The 17571-nt window shown below is 47.9% G+C and overlaps 4 protein-coding genes and 2 pseudogenes across 4 annotated transcripts; 1 reads left to right on the forward strand and 5 right to left on the reverse strand.

Annotated features, from left to right (window-relative positions):
* Positions 1 to 4242: 4242 nt before the first annotated feature.
* LOC9653516 (transmembrane protein 53) lies at positions 4243 to 6201 on the reverse strand. The gene is made up of 4 exons (XM_002978503.2): positions 5067 to 6201; positions 4898 to 5003; positions 4648 to 4847; positions 4243 to 4592 (listed from the first exon to the last, which is right to left on the reverse strand). The coding sequence occupies exons 1-4, from the start codon at positions 5891 to 5893 to the stop codon at positions 4319 to 4321; spliced, it is 1407 nt and encodes a 468-aa protein (XP_002978549.2). The 5' UTR covers positions 5894 to 6201; the 3' UTR covers positions 4243 to 4318.
* Positions 6202 to 6696: 495 nt separating this feature from the next.
* Positions 6697 to 8496, reverse strand: LOC112349253 (pentatricopeptide repeat-containing protein At3g46790, chloroplastic-like). Its single transcript, XM_024683319.1, has 4 exons — positions 7828 to 8496; positions 7500 to 7575; positions 7107 to 7188; positions 6697 to 6835 (listed from the first exon to the last, which is right to left on the reverse strand). The coding sequence occupies exons 1-4, from the start codon at positions 8494 to 8496 to the stop codon at positions 6697 to 6699; spliced, it is 966 nt and encodes a 321-aa protein (XP_024539087.1).
* A 58-nt stretch (positions 8497 to 8554) lies between these two features.
* LOC112349254 (pentatricopeptide repeat-containing protein At2g35030, mitochondrial-like) lies at positions 8555 to 9283 on the reverse strand. Its single transcript, XM_024683320.1, has one exon. The coding sequence runs from the start codon at positions 9281 to 9283 to the stop codon at positions 8555 to 8557; it is 729 nt and encodes a 242-aa protein (XP_024539088.1).
* Positions 9284 to 10386: 1103 nt separating this feature from the next.
* Positions 10387 to 12377, reverse strand: LOC9653703. The gene is made up of 5 exons (XM_024683426.1): positions 12343 to 12377; positions 12242 to 12294; positions 11255 to 11707; positions 10678 to 11196; positions 10387 to 10613 (listed from the first exon to the last, which is right to left on the reverse strand). Exons 3-5 carry the CDS (start codon positions 11365 to 11367, stop codon positions 10391 to 10393), a joined length of 855 nt encoding a protein of 284 aa, XP_024539194.1. The 5' UTR covers positions 11368 to 11707; positions 12242 to 12294; positions 12343 to 12377; the 3' UTR covers positions 10387 to 10390.
* On the forward strand, positions 12249 to 15120 carry LOC9653704 (annotated as a pseudogene).
* A 120-nt stretch (positions 15121 to 15240) lies between these two features.
* LOC9653517 lies at positions 15241 to 16913 on the reverse strand (annotated as a pseudogene).
* Between the last annotated feature and the right edge of the window lie 658 nt (positions 16914 to 17571).

Raw genomic sequence — 17571 nt, forward strand, 5'->3', positions numbered from 1 at the left:
CCAACGAGTCAAGTAGTCAGAAGCAATAATAACATACTCATTGCCAGCAGTCGATCGTGGAAAAGGTCCCATAAGATCAAACGCCACCAACTCAAATGGACGGGAAACTACAATTGACTCCAACCGTCCTTCCGTAGCACAAGGGGGAGTATTACGAGCTTGGCACCAAACGCAGCTACGCACATACCGGATAATATCATGTCGCATCTCCGGCCAATACAAAGACCTGCGCAGCTTCTCGGTGACACGACGGTGTCCCATATGCCCACCTAGAACAGGAGAATCATGGTAGGCATGGAGAAACCGCGGAATAAACACCGAAGGTACCACCAGTCGTAAATGATCATCAGGATCTGTCCCCACAAAATAAAGAAGGCCATCTTCAAGGCGATATTGAGAATGTAAATGCCGGAAAGGCAAGTCATCAGCAAGTGATGCAAGATTCTCAAACCCATCTCGAAGCCTTCGAATCCACGGCTCAATCTTTTGAGCCTCGCGAACCTCCTCAAGAGAAGGCAGATCTTGCTCTGCACCCTGTGGACACTGAACGTCAAGGACAGCAACCGCCAACGGCACAGAATCCTCATCTAGAAAATCCACAGATGCTGGAACAACAGGTTCGTCAGAATGATGAGAAGTGAGTGGAGAAGGAAGAGGAGCTCAAGAAAGGGCATCAGCATCAGCCATAGAACTCCCTGGGCGATGAACAACATCGAAATCATATATCTGAAGCTTCAAAGCCCATCGAGCCGTACGACCAACCAGGTTCTTCCGCTTCAATAATGAAGTAACAGCAGCATGGTCACCTTCAAGTAACGTCCGAGAACCATGTAGATATGCATGAAGTTTCTCAAAACCCCAGACTGCTGCTAAACACTCCTTCTCCGTCGTGGAGTAGTTCATCTCCGCTGGTTGTAATGTACGGCTTATGTATGCAATGGGATGGCGCTGACCAGGCACACTCGAGCTCTCTTGCATCAACACACCTCCAAGACCAATGTCAGAAGCATCCACGCGCAAAATAAAAGGTCGAGTGTAGTCAGGATATGCCAAAACTGGAGGAGTCGTCAATAGCTCCTTGAGATCCACGAACGCCTACTCACAATCCAGAGACCAGATGAAAGATGACGTTGATGACTTCAGCAACGCTCGCAATGGTGTAGTGCGATCGGAAAGATGATCCACAAAACGACCAAGATACTGCACCTTACCCAAAAAGCGCTGCACATCATTCACACACTTCGGAGTAGGGAACTTTAGAACAGCCACAAGTTTGTCAAGATCAACTTGCAAACCCTCACGAGAAATACGGTACCCAAGATAAGTTGTGTCCTTGGACCCAAACACGCACTTCGACCGCTTCAGCTTTAAACCAACGTCGCGTAGCTGATCCAACACTTTACAAACATCACGAACGTGCTCCTCCCACGTCCCCTCCGAGTGGATCAAAACATCATCAATGAAGTCAACAGTCACCTCCGGCATATCGCAAAGAACCTCGTCCATCATCCGCTGGAAAGTTGCTGGAGCATTGTTCAAACCAAACGGCATCACCAAGAACTCGTACAAACCAAATGGTGTACGAAAAGCAGTCTTAGGAATATCTTCTTCGGCCATCGGTACTTGCCAATACCCAGAAGCAAGATCTAGCTTGGTGAACCAACGACTCCGCCCCAGACGATTCAAGAGATCAGCAGTGTGAGGAAGAGGATACACATCTGGGATCATCACTTCGTTTAACGGACAATAGTCGATGCAAAAACGAATACTCCCATCAGGCTTCATCACAAGATGAGGTTCACATCCCAAGGACTCCGTGACTTCCGAATAACACCCTTTTCCAGCATTTCCTTGACGTTTGCTCGTAAAATTTTGATCTCCTTAGGTGACCTACGACAAACAGGAACCTTGATTGGACGAGCATCCCCAGTTGGAATTGGATGACATGTGGCAATCTTGGCCCCAGACGATAGGTCAAATTCAAAGAGATCAGAATACTCCTTCATGAGCCGGTCAACTGCTACAACACAAAGATCGTCGGAGGGATCGGAAAAGGGAAAAGCAGAACAAGATGGAAACACAGAAGGAAAGAGTGGGGAAACAAAAGTAATGGAAGCAGAGGTAGAAGTAGAGGGACGAAGAGGTATGGAAGTGAGAGGAATGGATGAAACATAAGGAAGTATGAGACAAGGGGGAGAAGCCTCAAAGTCACACTTGGCATGATTGCGCTGCAACCAATCCATACCAAGAATGAGGTCAAAAGCTTGACTCGGCACCACCCGCAACGACTGCAACTCAAGCTCGAGATCGCCCACACGCACAACCAGGTCCACCTCATCCTGTGCACATGCATGTGTACGGCCGTTGCCATAAAGAATGAAAACTGGTTCTGCCGCACGACGCAAGTGTAGACGACAACGTGTGGCAACAGGTCGAGCAATAGAAGATAAACTCGAACCTGTATCAACCAACACGGAGAGAATAATAGGAGACTTCTTGTTATAAAAACGAGCTTGGAAAGTAAAAACTGGATGAACTGGTGCCGAGTGAACCCCTTGATGATACTCCCGAAAGAAAGATGGAGGGGTCACTGATTTATGCGCGCAAGGTCCCTCCGTTACTCGTGTGACTCCTCGTTTCCCAGATGCATCTCGGTGTCCAGACCTTCTACTGCAGCAGCACCCAGGGGACGTTGATGACGCCAAGGTCTCCACCCAGGAAATGGAGGTCGCCAATCCGGAAAACGACGGCAACGCCGATAAGTATGACCAACTTCATCACACGCCCAGCAGCGAACATCACGGCCACGACCACGTCCTCGCGCTTGTCCTTGGACTCGAGCAGCAGCAGCATCAACCTCCATTGGAACAGGACCATCACCCATAAGAAGTGGAGCGGAAGGACGTGCAGCGAGAAGTGGAAGAGGCGACGTCTCATAACGTTGTGCCAAGCGAAGAGCATCGTCAAGGGTGGCAGGAGCAAGTGCATGCACAAGTCCGACAAGATCTTGACGAAGTGCTAGCCACAACATTCCTAGCTTGATCCGCTCTGACATATTTGGCTTCGCACGAAGCAAAAGACTTCGGAAACGAATGCCAAATTGCATCACCGACTCCAATGGCCCTTGGCGAAGACGATGCAATTGTTGGAAAGCATCATTACAATCATCGGCATGTCCGAAGGCGCGTTTGAAGACGTCCGGGAGAACACTCCAATCCCCACGAGTAGCTACGCTCAAACCATTGTACCACTGCAATGCCGTCCCATGGAGACACGTGGGAAACTCACGCAATTGTCGAGCATCATCCCAAGAATGATATGTGGCAATCACCGTAAAGTGATCGAACCAATGGTACACATCATCCCCAGGATTCCCGCGAAAGAACTCCGGTCGAACGCGAGGATTGGCACCAAGAGCAGGAGGAGTTGTACCACGTGCCGTGAACGCTGCCATCAACTGAGTTTGGTTGTTCAATTGCAAGTGCATAGCATCAAGCAATTGAACCAACTGCTGCTCTAGAGTCAAAGGAGGAGATTGTGGATCGGCCATGAAGATGAACGAAAAAGAAAGAGCAAAAGAAGAGAAATGATAAAAAAGCTGGAAAGAAATGGTAGATCTAGACAATGCAAAAAGCTAGATCGAAACCAAAATCCTAAAAGGAAAGAACAAAAGAAAGGAAATGGAAAAGGCTAGATCTAAACCGAAATCCCAAAAAGCTAGATCTAGACGATGCAAAAGCTAGATCTAAACCGAAATCCCAAATCCAAGCACTCCCCAGGGACAATCAAAGGTGCCCCTCATCTCCACCAATGTGAGTGCATGGAATATGGAAAGGGAATATAGAAATGTGCATATCCATTAACCCAAAAACCCTAGCTTATATACAGGAGTGAGTGGTCCGGATTGAAACCAATCCGACGGCTACCAAAATCCACTACGCTAATATTAGTATACGGCATCGTAGCCGTACACTTGGCCCTCATAGTATTATTAAATAATCCAATTGATCAATAATTATAAACAGGTTTATATGTTATAAATCAAGATTAATTAAACATGAAAGAAGTGTTTAAGAAAGTTTATACATTATAAACATGTTTATAAATTATAAATACAGACTTAATCTAATGAATAACAACTAATCTATTATTAAATGGTAGAATAAACTAAAATATGTTTAATAAAATTTATAAATTATAAATATAAAAGTAATCTAAATAAATACTATCATATTTTAGGTCTGGCATGGAAGCAAACCATCGAATGGTTTGATACACTTTAAAAAGAAATTATGTGCCATGATAGAATCAATGGTAGTCACGCACACTTTTGTGGCGACCACTGTGAGAGGCACTCACGAATGAAAATGTTGAGCTGCAAACTATAGATATCCGGGAAGCTCCTAAAGTGATCGACGTGGGGTGACCACAGCAGGTTGCAAGCCTTGACAGTGCGCCCACTTCTTCGCTGCTCTTCCATAAATGACTCGACAGACTTGGCCGGGATCACCCTGTCCGCGGTGCTGTAAATGTAGAGCTGCGGGCACTTTGGCTGCTGCTTCGAAAGAATGGTGACAACTTCCGACAATCTCCTGCGATGCAAAAAAGAGATTAGTGCCTCGATGAATCAAAAGAGGAAAGACTCACTTCTTTACATACGGAAGCTGTAGGAAAACCGAGAAGAATTTTTCGAGCATGCTCACTAGCGCTTGCTCCGTAACGTCGGCCTGGAGCCGAGTTTCGTGCGCCTCCTCGCTGCTGTGCTTGAGGATGTCCAACACGTCCACCTTGCGAGTGGTAACGCTCTTTTTCTTGAGAAACGCGGCAGAGAAACCGGATGCCCAGACCTGACCATTTGATACAAACTTCAGCTCCTGTTTGAAAAGAGAAAGCTTACCTGAGGATCAGGCTCTGCAACCGGGGCCGAATCCACGACGCATCCCTTCACCTTGTCCAGCAGCTTATTGTTCTTCTGCAACAGCCTCTCGAGAAGGACTCCATACCTGGAAAAGAAGAACAAAAACTCGTTAGCACGTTGAAGAGGCTGCGAAAAGAAGGAAAGTTACGTTAGCCATCCAGTGTTGCTAAAGGTGTGAAAGAAGAGATGCTTTTCCTTGCCGTTTTCCTCCTCCTCCATCCAGGCCAAGAGGTGGTGCGCCAGATGATCGATTTGTTGCTCGGCCTTTCCACCAGCCTTGAAACTTATCATGTCGCTCATTGGAATGACAAAGGTGACGGCGTTGATCCCACGCTCCGTGTACCAGTCCGCATACTTCTTGAGGTGCTTTTGCTTTGCTCCAAGCCATCCCAGCAAAACCACCGTCACCTCCTTGGAGTTCTTCCTCTCGTTCTCGTCTCTCGTGGATTCCTGCGGCTTGGAGGAGCTCTTCGAGTGCCACGAACGAATGTACTTTGAGGCGGCGAAAGTCGGAGAAAAGATGGAAGGATAGCTGGGTTTGGTGGCGGACGACGAGGAGAAAGAAGAAACAACGCTGCGGTAGTGTGGCTGGCATGGAGACGAGCGTAGCAAGAGGGAGCCATCAGTGGCGGATAGAACAGCCAGGCTTGGAAGGATCGGGAAGAAGTGGAGCGACGAGCAAGAACACGTCTTGAGTGAATCGGAGACGAAGCGATGGACTGTCCAGACTACCTGATCGACCGAGGGGCTCTTGGATTCAATCGAGGAAGAAAGAGGAGATTTTTCTCTCACGTCGGCGCTCGAGAATGGAGGAACTGGCATGGAGGGATGAGCTGCGTAGAGGAGGTATGGCGGTGGGCCGAGAGTGGCAGGACGAGGACGAGGAGGAGCAATCTCGAACGATGATATCGCTGTTGCCAGACCAGCGGCGAGAGCTGCCAGAGGGCCATAGAGGCGCGTGGAAGTCCCCGCCATTGGAAAGGAATCCAACGCGAGAGGAAAAATGGAAAAGGGGAATCTAGAGGCCTGGGATCGACTAGGGCTGTGTGATCGACAGCCCCGGGCGAGAAATTCAGCATGCAGGGAGGGAGAAATCTCTGCCAGGGACTGACCTTGGTTTGGAGTGAGGCGGCAGGCGATCGATCTAGCTACGCTGCTGCTGCTGCTACTCCGTGTGTGGAAGTAACCGGATGAGAATCACGTCAACGGACATCGAGGGAGGGAGTCAAGAAGAACTCGCGGAGAAAGAAAACGCGTGCGCCAGAGAAAGAAAAGAGCCCTAACAGAATATGCCCAGTATCGCCACTATGCCCTAAACCAAACTACTGCATTTTATTGATTCAAAAGAATATAAATAAAATTATTAATGCTAAAAAAATTAATCTATGCAATTAATCGTTGATATATTGCAAGTTAAAATATTTTTTCTTGCTTTATTTGGTTTACATTATTTTCATTATCCATATAGATAGTAATGTAGCAAAATTTAAATGGCTTTTAATATTTAAGTAGATGATGACTTGATAGCAAGAACTGTTAGTATGTGGCTAATATTATGAATTCCATGTAAACTCACAATTAAAATCATTTGAATGTTTCACTTTTATAATTCACAAAGTTACAGATTTAATGTTATTTATAGTTGAATTCATTGTGGTCTACTACCTCACACTACTTCACTATTGCTTGTGTTGCTCCTTGCTCAACTTCCACTACTTGTTGCCGCTTACTCGACTTGTGCTGCTCGCTACTGCTCACTATTCCTTGCTGGAGCTACATTAATGTGAGTGGTAAAGGGCCTTTTGTTTGGTGCTCGTGATGACAAGATCGGATTCAAGCACATCTAGAAGTTCACATGAGCTCAATGTGAGGCCTTCGGCCCACAAGGAATCCAGAAAATACACACCAATGCTTGACCTGCAAAACAAAGCATGACAAGTGCCAAGTGTGAAAAAACCACAGAGAAAGATAAAAGGAAGATTAATCATCTGTTAGCAAAAAGATTTTACCTTAAACTTGCATGGAAGCATAGAGACTGAAAATAGAATGCCTGAGAGAATTGTTACATTGTCTTTCACAAAATCTATATAAATGCTCACATCAAAATGTGTCAGGAAAGAAAAAAATAAAACCAATTGTGTTTTGCTACCAACTTGCTGCTTTCCTGCGCTTTGGATGATCTGATCACCAAGCTGCAAGGCAAGAGACTGTGAGCTCAGGTTCCCCTTTACCACTTACATTTATCTGCCACGGGCACCTCTCGCTCATGCCTGGCCTCGAGAATCCATGAAATCAATCACACTGCCACAATCGATCCCTTAGGTCTTGAGAAAAAAATGCTTGGAAAGAGAGGAGAGAGCTTACTCGCATGGTGCACTAGGACGAGACTGGATGAAGAGGACTACCTAGAAAGACCTCCACTATATGTTGCAACCAATTAACAAAGGTTCAATATAGTTTTCTTGTACACTAAGTGGATGGTTCTTGCAGACCTGGCTCCGGCAACTAGTTTTAAACCACGGTTGAACTTAAAATATACTGTGGAATAAAACAGCCAACTTATGAAATGTAGTAAGATTACCATGCATCACTGCAACAACAACAGCCTCCTTCGAAACAGTGAAGCTGTTGACTATCTTGAACAAAGATCTTCTTTCCTTTTCCAGCAATCTCAGAAATCACTTTTGCTGAGGCATGGCAATCACTGCACATCTGCATGTTATTACTGACAAGAACATTCTATTTGTGAGATTCTTGAAGCAATGCATATGCAATTGCAAGCTTCTCATGGACCTCCTCTTTGTTGCAATTGGGGTGCCAAAAGTTCTCTTCTTTCACATACCCATTCTCTTTTGCCAGCTTCATTAACCTCGTGAGCTCACCCCATATTTCTTTTATATTAGGATGACCAATCCCCCACACGAAATGTGTGCATTTTTCCACCAAGTTGGACACGGTTGATTGCTCCAAGCTTCTTCAAGCCCTCTGTCACCCTCCAAGCCCTTCTCTGTCACCATCTTTCTCAGCCCAGCAATTTCACCAGTCCTGCTTTTCCCATATATCTCCACGAGGATAATGTATGGGGTGGCATTGTTTGGGTCCATGGCAAATATCTGCTTTGCAGCATATTTTCCGTGCCCAGCATTTACATGCTTCCTACAGGAAGAGAGAAATGTCATCCAAATTCTTGCATCCCGCTCATAGGGCATCGTCTCAATAAGTTCTTGGGCCTCTTCCATCCGCTTCACCTTCCCAAGCATCCCAACCATGCAATCGTAATGCTCAATCCCTGGCACAATACCAAAGTCGGGTTCCATGGGCGTGAAAAATAGGCTTTTGCTCTCTTCAACATCCAAAACCTGGCTGCTTGCCACGAGTATAGCAATGAATGTCACCCTGTTGGGTAGAATTCCATCCAAAATCATTTCATTAAAGGTTTGAATCGCATGTGTTTCATCCCTTATCATTGTGCATGCCCTGATCATGGATGTCCATGTGTACACATCTTTGTTAAGCGTGTTGGCAAACAATGCCTTTGCATCATCATACCTCCCGCACGCTGCATACACAATGAGCATTATGAGGATTATATTGTGTGTGACAATATCTTTGTGTTTAGATTTGTCGTAAAAAAAGTCAACTGCTGATTGAAGACGGCCGTTTTGGGCATATCGCATTGACTGACGCCACATCCGGCTCGTCCATCCGGTCAAACATGGCCCTCGCGGAGTCAACGTCCCCGGTATTGGAATAGACCTCCAGCATCATCGTCCAGTGAACCACTGTTTTGTCATGCGGCATCTCCTCCAACACTTTGAGAGCTTTTGCCAAACTTTCTTTTTCACCTACACAGTGCCTCGAGTAGACACGTCCAAGAAATAGCATCTTTCGTGGGCATGTGTTAAATACATTTTTCGCATGGACTAATCGACCATTTCGTACAAGCTCCTTCATCATTGAATTCCAAGTGATCTGGTTCCTGAGCTCTTTTGGCATTGACTCAAACATCTCCTCAGCTTCTTGCAGTCTGCCAGCTTTTCCGTATGCAGAGATCATCACATTCCATGATGCTGCACTCTTGGTGTCACGGGGAATCCCATCAAACATCTCGCGAGCTCGATTAAGTTGCCCGTTCTGAGCATACCCTTGGACCATTGTGTTCAATGTAACAACGTTTGCCACCTTCAGCCCATAAAAAATTCTCCTTGCCTCGTCTACTTCCCCGTATGCACCCAAGAGTATGGTCCATGAGTAATCATCCTTTTCGGGCACTTGATTGAAAAACTCCGTTGTCTCAACGAGTTGATTCTTTTTAGCCATAGCTGCTAACATGATGTTCCAAGACACCAAACTCTTGGCTTCCATCTTCTCGAACAAGATCCAAGCATCTTCTACCCGGGCGTTTTGAGTGTATACTTTAAGCATAATATTCCCAAGAGTAGATGTTTGGCCGCTTGATTTCATCAAACACCAAACGACCATCGTCTGAACTCCCAAACATCTCAATCAACAGATTTGCCACAAACTTATCATTCCGATAACTGCTTCGACGAACACATCTTCTTCAGCGTCTCTACAGAATGGATGTTCTTCCCATCAATCATAGTATGTGAGTTGGAAAAAGATCTTGATAAGAGCTCCTTCGCATGACAACCCCAATGGGTGTACATTTCAGTTGACATCCATTCAAGATAAGCGTGAGGAAGATCTGTAAGTCGCTTACCCTTGTATTTTCCAAAGTCCACTACCATTGATCCAATTCTATCACCATTTGGCTCGTGTATTTGCACATCCTTGTTTCTGGCCAAAGTTTGAATTGCTACCTCCTTCCACTCATTGTCAAGCTCTTGACTCATCCATTTCAAGTAGTTTTCAGGTACCGATTCAGATTCCTCGTGATTAGTGCCACAATTTAAAAACTCGTTAGAGAATTAGAAAAGCGTTGCAACTAGCTTAGATCAAGAGAAAGCTCACCACTTACCATTGCAAGTGCAGCGGCCGTCAACGATGGTGTGCGTAGTCGCGGCATCCTTCACCACAATCTTGCGTCCTATGATCTTGGAGATTGCGATAGTAGCACTATGGCAATTCCGACACACACGGAAGTTTTTGGTCACAGTTATTGGCCCCGTTGCCGTCTCGCTCGCCGCCCAGGCAATCGCAAGCTTCTCGCTGTGGAAGCACATCCCTTATTCTTTCTCTTCCTCGAGAACGTCGGCGAGAATTGGCTTGTATCCGTGCTCTTTCGTCATTATGTCGTCCCATGCCCGGAATCCTCCTCAACTTGAGTTTCTTGATCTTTCCCAGGATTTCTTTGAGCTTCTTTTCCTGCTTCGTGTTGTAGTAGATGCTGCGCAGCATGATGTATACGATGGGGGACTTGCCATCGTCGCTCTTGAGCCTCAGAAGCTTCTCTGCTGCAATCTCGCCGTAGACCAACCATTCTTGCCGCAGAGAGAACCGCCATCCAGTTCACGGGATCGTCTGACAAACAGCTTGCAAGCTCCACGGTCGCTGCAAACTTCCCACCTCGGTTAAGGTTGACGACCACTTGGCCATAGTGCGAGGCATCCGGAACGAAGTCGAAGTCGCGTACAATTGTTCCAAGCTCTTCACCACTAGCAACCCAGACGAGAAACGTGACTCTTGTTGGTTCGATGCCTTCTTCCGGATCGTCAAATCTGCTGCCTTTGGCCTGGAAAACAAGATACAATCAGCCGAGCCGAAGAAAGAAGAAGAAAAGCGAAATGGAACTATACCTGTTGTTCTGGACATCGGCTGACGCAAGGCTTGTCCAGGTAAAGACATCCTTCTCCCTTGCCCGTTCGAAAAGAGCTTCCGAGTCTTCAAGCAGCGGCAAACTGGAAATCATAATGTTGAACGACCTGGTGTCGATCCTATCACCCCCTCCTTCGGCGAAGAGCTTCTGTGCTCGCGAGTAATAGCCGTTCTTCACATAAACCGCGAGAAGAGCGTTGAAGGCAGCAGCATCCGGAGAGGGGATTCGCTTGTAGACATTCTCGGCAACATCAACGAGATGACCATGGGTACCAAGGCTGTGCATGAGAGACGTGTAGGTGCTTCGAATAATCGCGTCGACATATCCATCATCGTAGCAAAAGGCCTTGAAGTACTGTGCTCTGACGTCCTCCAGCAGCGACAGGTCTGACGAGGCAACAGCAGCCTTGAGCTCTGCAATTGCAAAGTGCCTGAGTATGGTCGTTGAGTAGCTATCCCAGCAAGGATACCGCATGAAGCAGGGGAGAGCTCCATAGAAGCTGATAAAACAAACAGACGAAGAGTTAAAACGTAAGACTTTAGCAAAACCGTGCTCACCTTGCATGCGCATTAAGCACGATATTCCACGAAACAGCATTTCTTGTGGTGGCTCTTTGGAAGAGCTCCAAGGCCTCGCCAGGCTTATTGTTCACCGCGTAAGCCTGCAACATGGCGTTGTACGAGTACGCATTTGGAGAAGAGATGCTATTGAATAGCTTCTCCGCGTCCTCCAGCCTCCCTGCTCTTCCGGCTTCTTTGATGAGATCGTGGCACCGCTTCCGGTCGGCAGGAGCACGCAGCTGGTCGGCCGATGCGCTTTTCGCGAAGCTGGTCTGCTTCTGATCGGTAGAAGCATTCCTCGCCGGGCGCTTCCGCTTGCTTTCCACAGCGCTCTCCTTCTGGCCAGTAGGCTCAGTTTCCACCTGGCTTGGATCGGTACGATGAGCTCCAAGCCTCGTAAATCTTCAGCATCAGCGCGTCCGTCATCCGGGAGAAGGAAGCTTTCCTCAGCTGGCAACAAGAGTTAAGTTAGTGCGCAACCAAAGGAGAAAGATAAAAGCACGCAAAGGGAGCAAGCAAGAAAGCAAAACTAGCTAGCTCAGCCCCTACAACGCAAGAACACGAGAACACTCCGAGAGAAAAGCCCCTACTAGCGAGAAAACACGAAGAGGACGCAAAACACACGAGAATCGAGGCAGGCCACAGAAAATGGAAGCCTCTGTCTCGAAGAAAGGAATGCTAACGCCAAAGACAACAGGGGAACAAGACACACTCGCAATCCACAGGGGAAGCCGGCGCCTTTGCTCAGAAAGAAGAGCAAGAATCCAGCCACAGCAGCGCAAGAAGTCGCAAGGATAGTAGTAGAGGAAAATCGGAGGGAATGGAAGCTTCCGGCTCCAAAGAAGGCGCAAAGAACGCAGTCAAAACCACACGCTAGCAAATCCAAGCCACCTTGTATGTGAATCTCTCTTGGTGCATCCAAACATCTTGTATGTTCCTGCGCTAAGATATGAAATCAAAAGGAAACGAAATCTCGCTAGTTACCTGCGACATGGAGAGACAAGCTGCCAGAGCTGACGACATTGCTCCTCGCCGATCTAAGTCGCAGGTGCCAAGGTCGAGAGAAAGAGTATGACAAATCCTACCTTTCCTCCGCCCGATTGCTGCAAGAGACGCCATTGCCCTAAACGATCCGAAACTATCCTGCTCAGTACTCGCCCTAACAAAGACCTAGCGCGGGAAATTCGAACTATATTATTACCAGTTACATTTGTTAAATAAATAAAAGTAAAAATCAGGCATTGCCCTAATTACAAACCCTTAATTGCCACCTCTTTAATTAAAGAAAGGATTCTCTATTTGATTCTTTTACCACCTTTCATATAGATCCTGGTGGAAAAAAATGTATAGATCCACGTGTACGGTCCGTGTGCGATTCTTCCACGCTAGTTACTGAAATATCTCGAGGAATCGCAGTGGCGGCTTTCTTCTTGTGGCTCAATCCCGTGCTGGCGCTGGCCTGACATGGAAAGAATCCCTGCTCGGCGGAAGCAGCAGGGATCGTGATGAGAGAGGCCAGCGCCAGTGCTCTCCATTCTTGGAACTAAAGCCCTGGGCCGTGCCCCCGGATAATTTCCTTGAGCACATCCAGATCGAAAGAAGTGCAACTGGTTGCGGGAGAAGATCGAGCGCAAGTATTCCAAGGAAAGGCAGATTATCATCCTCGATCGTCTCATCTGGGGGACAAAGTTTCAGAAAGAACTTAAGTGGACGGCCAAAAGGTTTGGACTGGAAGGTTGTGAGACATGAAGGAGCAAATCGATCGGGAGTTGCGAGCCTTGTCATTGGTATGCCTCATCGTGGCAGCTCCAACGTGCTGGGAAACGTTGTAGGAAGCCTCTGCGGCAAACATTTAGCGAGTTTGCTGGGGATGGCTACAGTGGAAGTGGTGATGTCAAGTACCATCTAGGAACGTCCTACGACAGACCGACCAGGACCGGGAAGCACATCCATCTCTCGCTCGTTGCGAATCCCAGTCACCTGGAAGCTGTGGACCCGGTTGTGGCGACGACTACGAGAAGAAGAAGAACATGACGATTTTGCTTCATGGAGATAGCTTCTCTGGCCAAGGTGATGCTGCACTTGAGCGATCTTCCAAACTACACCACCGAGCAGTCGCTCCTCGCCTTACTGCACGGACGTTTCCAAGGGTTTGAACGCTCCTATCTTTCCCCTGAAAGGACATGAGCTGTCGTCCATGCCTGGCCGCAAAATGGAGGTGCCAGTTCAAGTCGGATGTTGTGGGTCACAATGAGATCGACGAGCCATTGTTCACTCGACCAAAAATGTACCAGGTAAGCTCAACTTTGTCTCGATTTGCTAGTGCTTGATGGATTGTTTTTTTTCTTTTTTTGTGCAGGTCAAGATGAAACTCGTTGAAATTGGTCATGACGATCAGTGAGGAGACCGTGAAAAATATCCATGACAAAGTGTATGCGATTTTAAGCGAAGACTACGCTCCTAAGTCACAGGACTGATATTGGACGGGCTTCATGGGTCCGGAGCAGTTGTCACGGTTAAGAAACACCGGGTAAGTTTAGTCTTTCGTCTTTGTTTCTTACATGTATCGGTGTTCTGACTGCAGTGTCAAACCAGAGGTTGGCAAGAAAATCGCCACTCTTCCTCCCTCGTTTACCAGAGCGATCAAAAGGGTGTGTGGGCAACATGATTGAGACGGGAGACGGAGTTACAACTGAGGCACTTGCGTTCGCAACGCTCCTTGCAGAGACATGCCGTGGTATGAAAGATACTGCCCCCTTGACCACGTTCTGCCCAATCGTGAGCAACAGGTTTTTTCTCCTGTTATTCTAGATTTTAATGCAGCTCGCTCTCGGAATATGGATTCAATGGAAAACCCATAGTTTGGAGACGTCGTCAATGGTGCGCAGGTGATCAGTTTTTGAGCTGTGGAAAAGCCAAGTGGTTGCCTCAAACAGGACTTGTGTGCATGCTGGCTGCCACACGGTTATGATGGACAAGGGCCACAGCACTCAAGGCTGGAAAGGTTTTTGCAGGTTTGTGCTGTGACATTCTTTGACGACGCTCTTTTACCTGTCCCTTTATCACTCCCTTCGGAAATAGAGTGTTTGGCCGCCTCTTCTCTCACTTTGGTTAGTGGAGCAAAACAATGACTGAGCTTTTTATCCAGGTATACTACGAGCTCGACGAGGAAAGGAGCGCGTTGGAGCAAAGGACGTGGCCATCTGCCGCGTAGAGCAGCTGTGCCCGATTCCTTACGATCTTCTCCAAAAGGAACTCAAGCGTAAGAAAGCTTGCGGAGCGGTTTCTCTTGTAGACGCGGATGTTGTGTGGTGCCAGGAAGAACCCATGAACATGGGCTCCCCTCAATCGTGGGAGCTTTGCGGAGATCCAAGTCCTCGGCCACCCGCACTGGATTCGCGGCCGTGCACAAGATGGGGCTCTCCAAGCACAAAATATGTAAGGCTAGCGAATTGTTCTAGGCAATCACACGTTTCTTTTCGTTCTTATGATCTTCCAAAAGAAAGGGAGAGGTCTTCTACCAGGTAAGCTCGTTATTCTCCAAGGATTTGTGATCTTAGTGGATAGATTTTACGCAAGTGGAAACTGAAATTTAAGAAAGATATCTGAAAAAGAAAAAAGATCGATTGTATGTCATCCGTTGTAATATATACTGAGATGAGAAGAGATTGCAGCAAAAAATAATATATCAAATGAGAAAAAAGAAACTATAGCAAAAGAAAATACACTAAGATGAGCGGTAACACGCATCCAAACGTTGGAACTCACTCCTGCCCACCTCGATCAAGCATGCTGGTTCCGGCAGTTCTTCCGCAATGGCAAACTTCTTCACGAAGGACGATGCCTTCTTCGCCTTGACGTAAAAGAGTGTCCCAGCACGTACGCCATGGCCTCCTTCGCTCCGCCTTGATGGACAGATCCATCTCCACCGCGGCCTTTGGGAGTTGTCCAGCCGAGGGAGCTTTGCCTTGATGGACGGAACCTCATGATGGACGACGGCCTTTGCGAACCTCACCCTCTTCTTGTTGTCCAGCCGAGGGAGCTCCGCCTCCTCCAGTTTTTCCTCCTCGAGCGCTGCGGAGTTCCACCACAGTCATCCTCCCATCCACGGACACCTCGGTGCTCGAGGGGGTCCAAGGGTGCGCGTCCTCCATCTGGATGATACGCTCGAAGTCCTGGTCGTCCTGGTGGAGATCCTTGTAGCCGTATCTGCGAATGCACCTGTACATCCGATACTCCTTAGGCCCGATCCTGCCGATGGCGGTGGAACGTGAGGCACCGGCACGGACTTGATGCAGACGAAGACGAGGACTTGGTGAAACGCCGGGAGGTTTGTGAGAAGATGGGTCTGTGTAAATCAGGCCTATTCCAGGAACTCGGACGATGCCAAGGCTCGGACCCGGGGTGAGCAGCCACTTCATGGAGAACTTCTTGGAGGTGCCGTAATGCTATATGTACATGACGGCCATGAATATCACCGAGAGGACCAACGCCTCCTTCTTTGACTTGATCAGTGCCGCTGACATGTAAATGCCTCAAAGAAAAGGGCAAACGCAGCTGCCAGGAAGAAGCTCTTCCTCCATATGATCATGAGTGACGAACATAACCGTGACAACGGCCAAACCTGAAAGGACAAGATCAAATCAGGCGTTGGAAGTCACCACATACCATATGCGTGGCCGATGAGGATTGTATTCCTGAATCTGAGTGTCACGGCAAGCAGTTGACTCCGGGAATGTAACTCTGCCGGTAAATATCTTTGGATGTGTGGACGACTTTCACCCGTGGGAAGCAACCAGATAAGCACTGCTTGACAATCGAGAAGGTTGCATGGTCTAATCCCTTGACAATCTCTTCAGAAACAGTATGCTGGCCAGTTTTCGTCATCGCCACCCTTACGGGAGCCAGGCAGTCATTTCGAAAGCAGGTGGCGTTTCAAAATTTTCTTACTCGGTATGGATTTGTAGAAACTCTTCAAATGTCATCGTGATTCTTGGGGAGACATGCCGCTTGTCCCGTGTAGACAAGAACAAGACAAGGATAGACTACACACGCAATGTCTGGAAATCGTGTGCCGTCAGCAAAAAGCAAAGCATTGATACATGTCCACACAAAAGTACCTTGATAGGAAAGTGTTCCAAATCAGCAAACATCAGTCCCGTTCCTGAATAAAACAAGAAGAAAAAGCAATCACTGTCCAGGTGGAGTGATGATAAAGTCATGCTAAGCCACCTGTGATACACACCAGAGAAGTCCATCCGTCAGAAGTTGTAAGGGTGACAGAGCTCGAAGGATGTTCCGGGATACAACCACGCTATCACGATGGGTGCGAAAATGAAGGCAACTCTATATATGCGTCCAGCGCAAACAGCCCGATGAATATCAAGCACGCAGCAATGTGGACCACGTCTGCAAGGACCCCATGACAATCGTGACTGCAAAGGGAGAATTTTAGACGTACGTTCATGGTGCTCGGTTTCCGTAGAGTTGATTCCAGAAACAGCAGAAAGAACTGGGAGGAGAAAAAAGGAAAAACAGTCAGCGTACGGCTTTGAAAGTGCGGACCTGATATTGGTGGTGTAAGAACTCCATCGCCAATGACCATACACGTCCCGAGGAGGAAGACCAATTTGAGGAACGCCTCCAGACTTTCTAGCTTGTAGGTGGATAAATCCTCGTTGAGGGGCTGCTGGTCACCAACAACGGTAACAAACCTTATGAAGGATGGCGACGAGGGGTTAGGGTTTTTGGCGAGGGAGAAATGTGGCGATGGCTGTGCCGAGGCGCTCCGGGAAGACAGCCGCAGCCCCACCGGTTTAGATCGGAACCGGCATGGGCTATAGCTGCTCTAGAGCGCACCCAGGTGAAGGTCGAAGTTTGCAATCAAGTCAAGGTGGACAAAGGCGCTCCTCCCGCAAAGGCCACGTTCCTGGATCTGCCTGACGATCTTAGCGTAAGCTGGTGGTCTGCGGGGAGACGGAACCGGAAGCTTCTGCTCCGCAGCTGCTACGATCCCATCTTTAATCTCGTGTGGGAGCACAATGAGGTGGAAGCGGAGCGCTTGGACACTCCTATTGCAGGCGTAGTCTTGCTGGGGAATCCAGGGATAGGGAAGACGGGGTTTTTGTGGCTGGCGCTGTGGAAACTGCTGGCCAAGAGGCGCAACATCGTCATAAAGCTCCCTAATGTGGATGACTACGTATTTGTCACTTGGAAGGACGGCCAGCTTGAGGTGGAGGAGCGCACGGAGGTCCCGAAAACACTGCCTGACGGTGGTGAAGGTGTGCCCTGGTGGTACCTGGCTGATACGTTCA

The sequence above is a fragment of the Selaginella moellendorffii genome, unplaced genomic scaffold, assembly GCF_000143415.4.
Source record: "Selaginella moellendorffii unplaced genomic scaffold, v1.0 SELMOscaffold_37, whole genome shotgun sequence".
Taxonomy (NCBI): domain Eukaryota; kingdom Viridiplantae; phylum Streptophyta; class Lycopodiopsida; order Selaginellales; family Selaginellaceae; genus Selaginella; species Selaginella moellendorffii.

Excerpts from the sequence above, each read along its gene's own strand:
- LOC9653516 (XM_002978503.2), bottom strand. The coding sequence starts at position 5,893 with ATGGCGGGGACTTCCACGCGCCTCTATGGCCCTCTGGCAGCTCTCGCC. Across the intron at positions 5,004-5,066 it reads AGCAACACTGGATGGCTAAC|GTATGGAGTCCTTCTCGAGA; the intron begins GTAACTTTCCTT and ends CTTCTTTTCCAG. Across the intron at positions 4,848-4,897 it reads TTGCAGAGCCTGATCCTCAG|GTCTGGGCATCCGGTTTCTC; the intron begins GTAAGCTTTCTC and ends TCAAATGGTCAG.
- LOC9653703 (XM_024683426.1), bottom strand. The coding sequence starts at position 11,367 with ATGTTGCAGGCTTACGCGGTGAACAATAAGCCTGGCGAGGCCTTGGAG. Across the intron at positions 11,197-11,254 it reads GTGCTTAATGCGCATGCAAG|CTTCTATGGAGCTCTCCCCT; the intron begins GTGAGCACGGTT and ends TTGTTTTATCAG. Across the intron at positions 10,614-10,677 it reads GCCGATGTCCAGAACAACAG|GCCAAAGGCAGCAGATTTGA; the intron begins GTATAGTTCCAT and ends CTTGTTTTCCAG.
- LOC112349253 (XM_024683319.1), bottom strand. The coding sequence starts at position 8,496 with ATGCTCATTGTGTATGCAGCGTGCGGGAGGTATGATGATGCAAAGGCA. Across the intron at positions 7,576-7,827 it reads ACATTTCGTGTGGGGGATTG|GAAAGAAGATCTTTGTTCAA; the intron begins GTCATCCTAATA and ends TTGCTGGAAAAG. Across the intron at positions 6,836-7,106 it reads GTCTCTTGCCTTGCAGCTTG|GTCAAGCATTGGTGTGTATT; the intron begins GTGATCAGATCA and ends TTTGTTTTGCAG.
- LOC112349254 (XM_024683320.1), bottom strand. The coding sequence starts at position 9,283 with ATGGAAGCCAAGAGTTTGGTGTCTTGGAACATCATGTTAGCAGCTATG.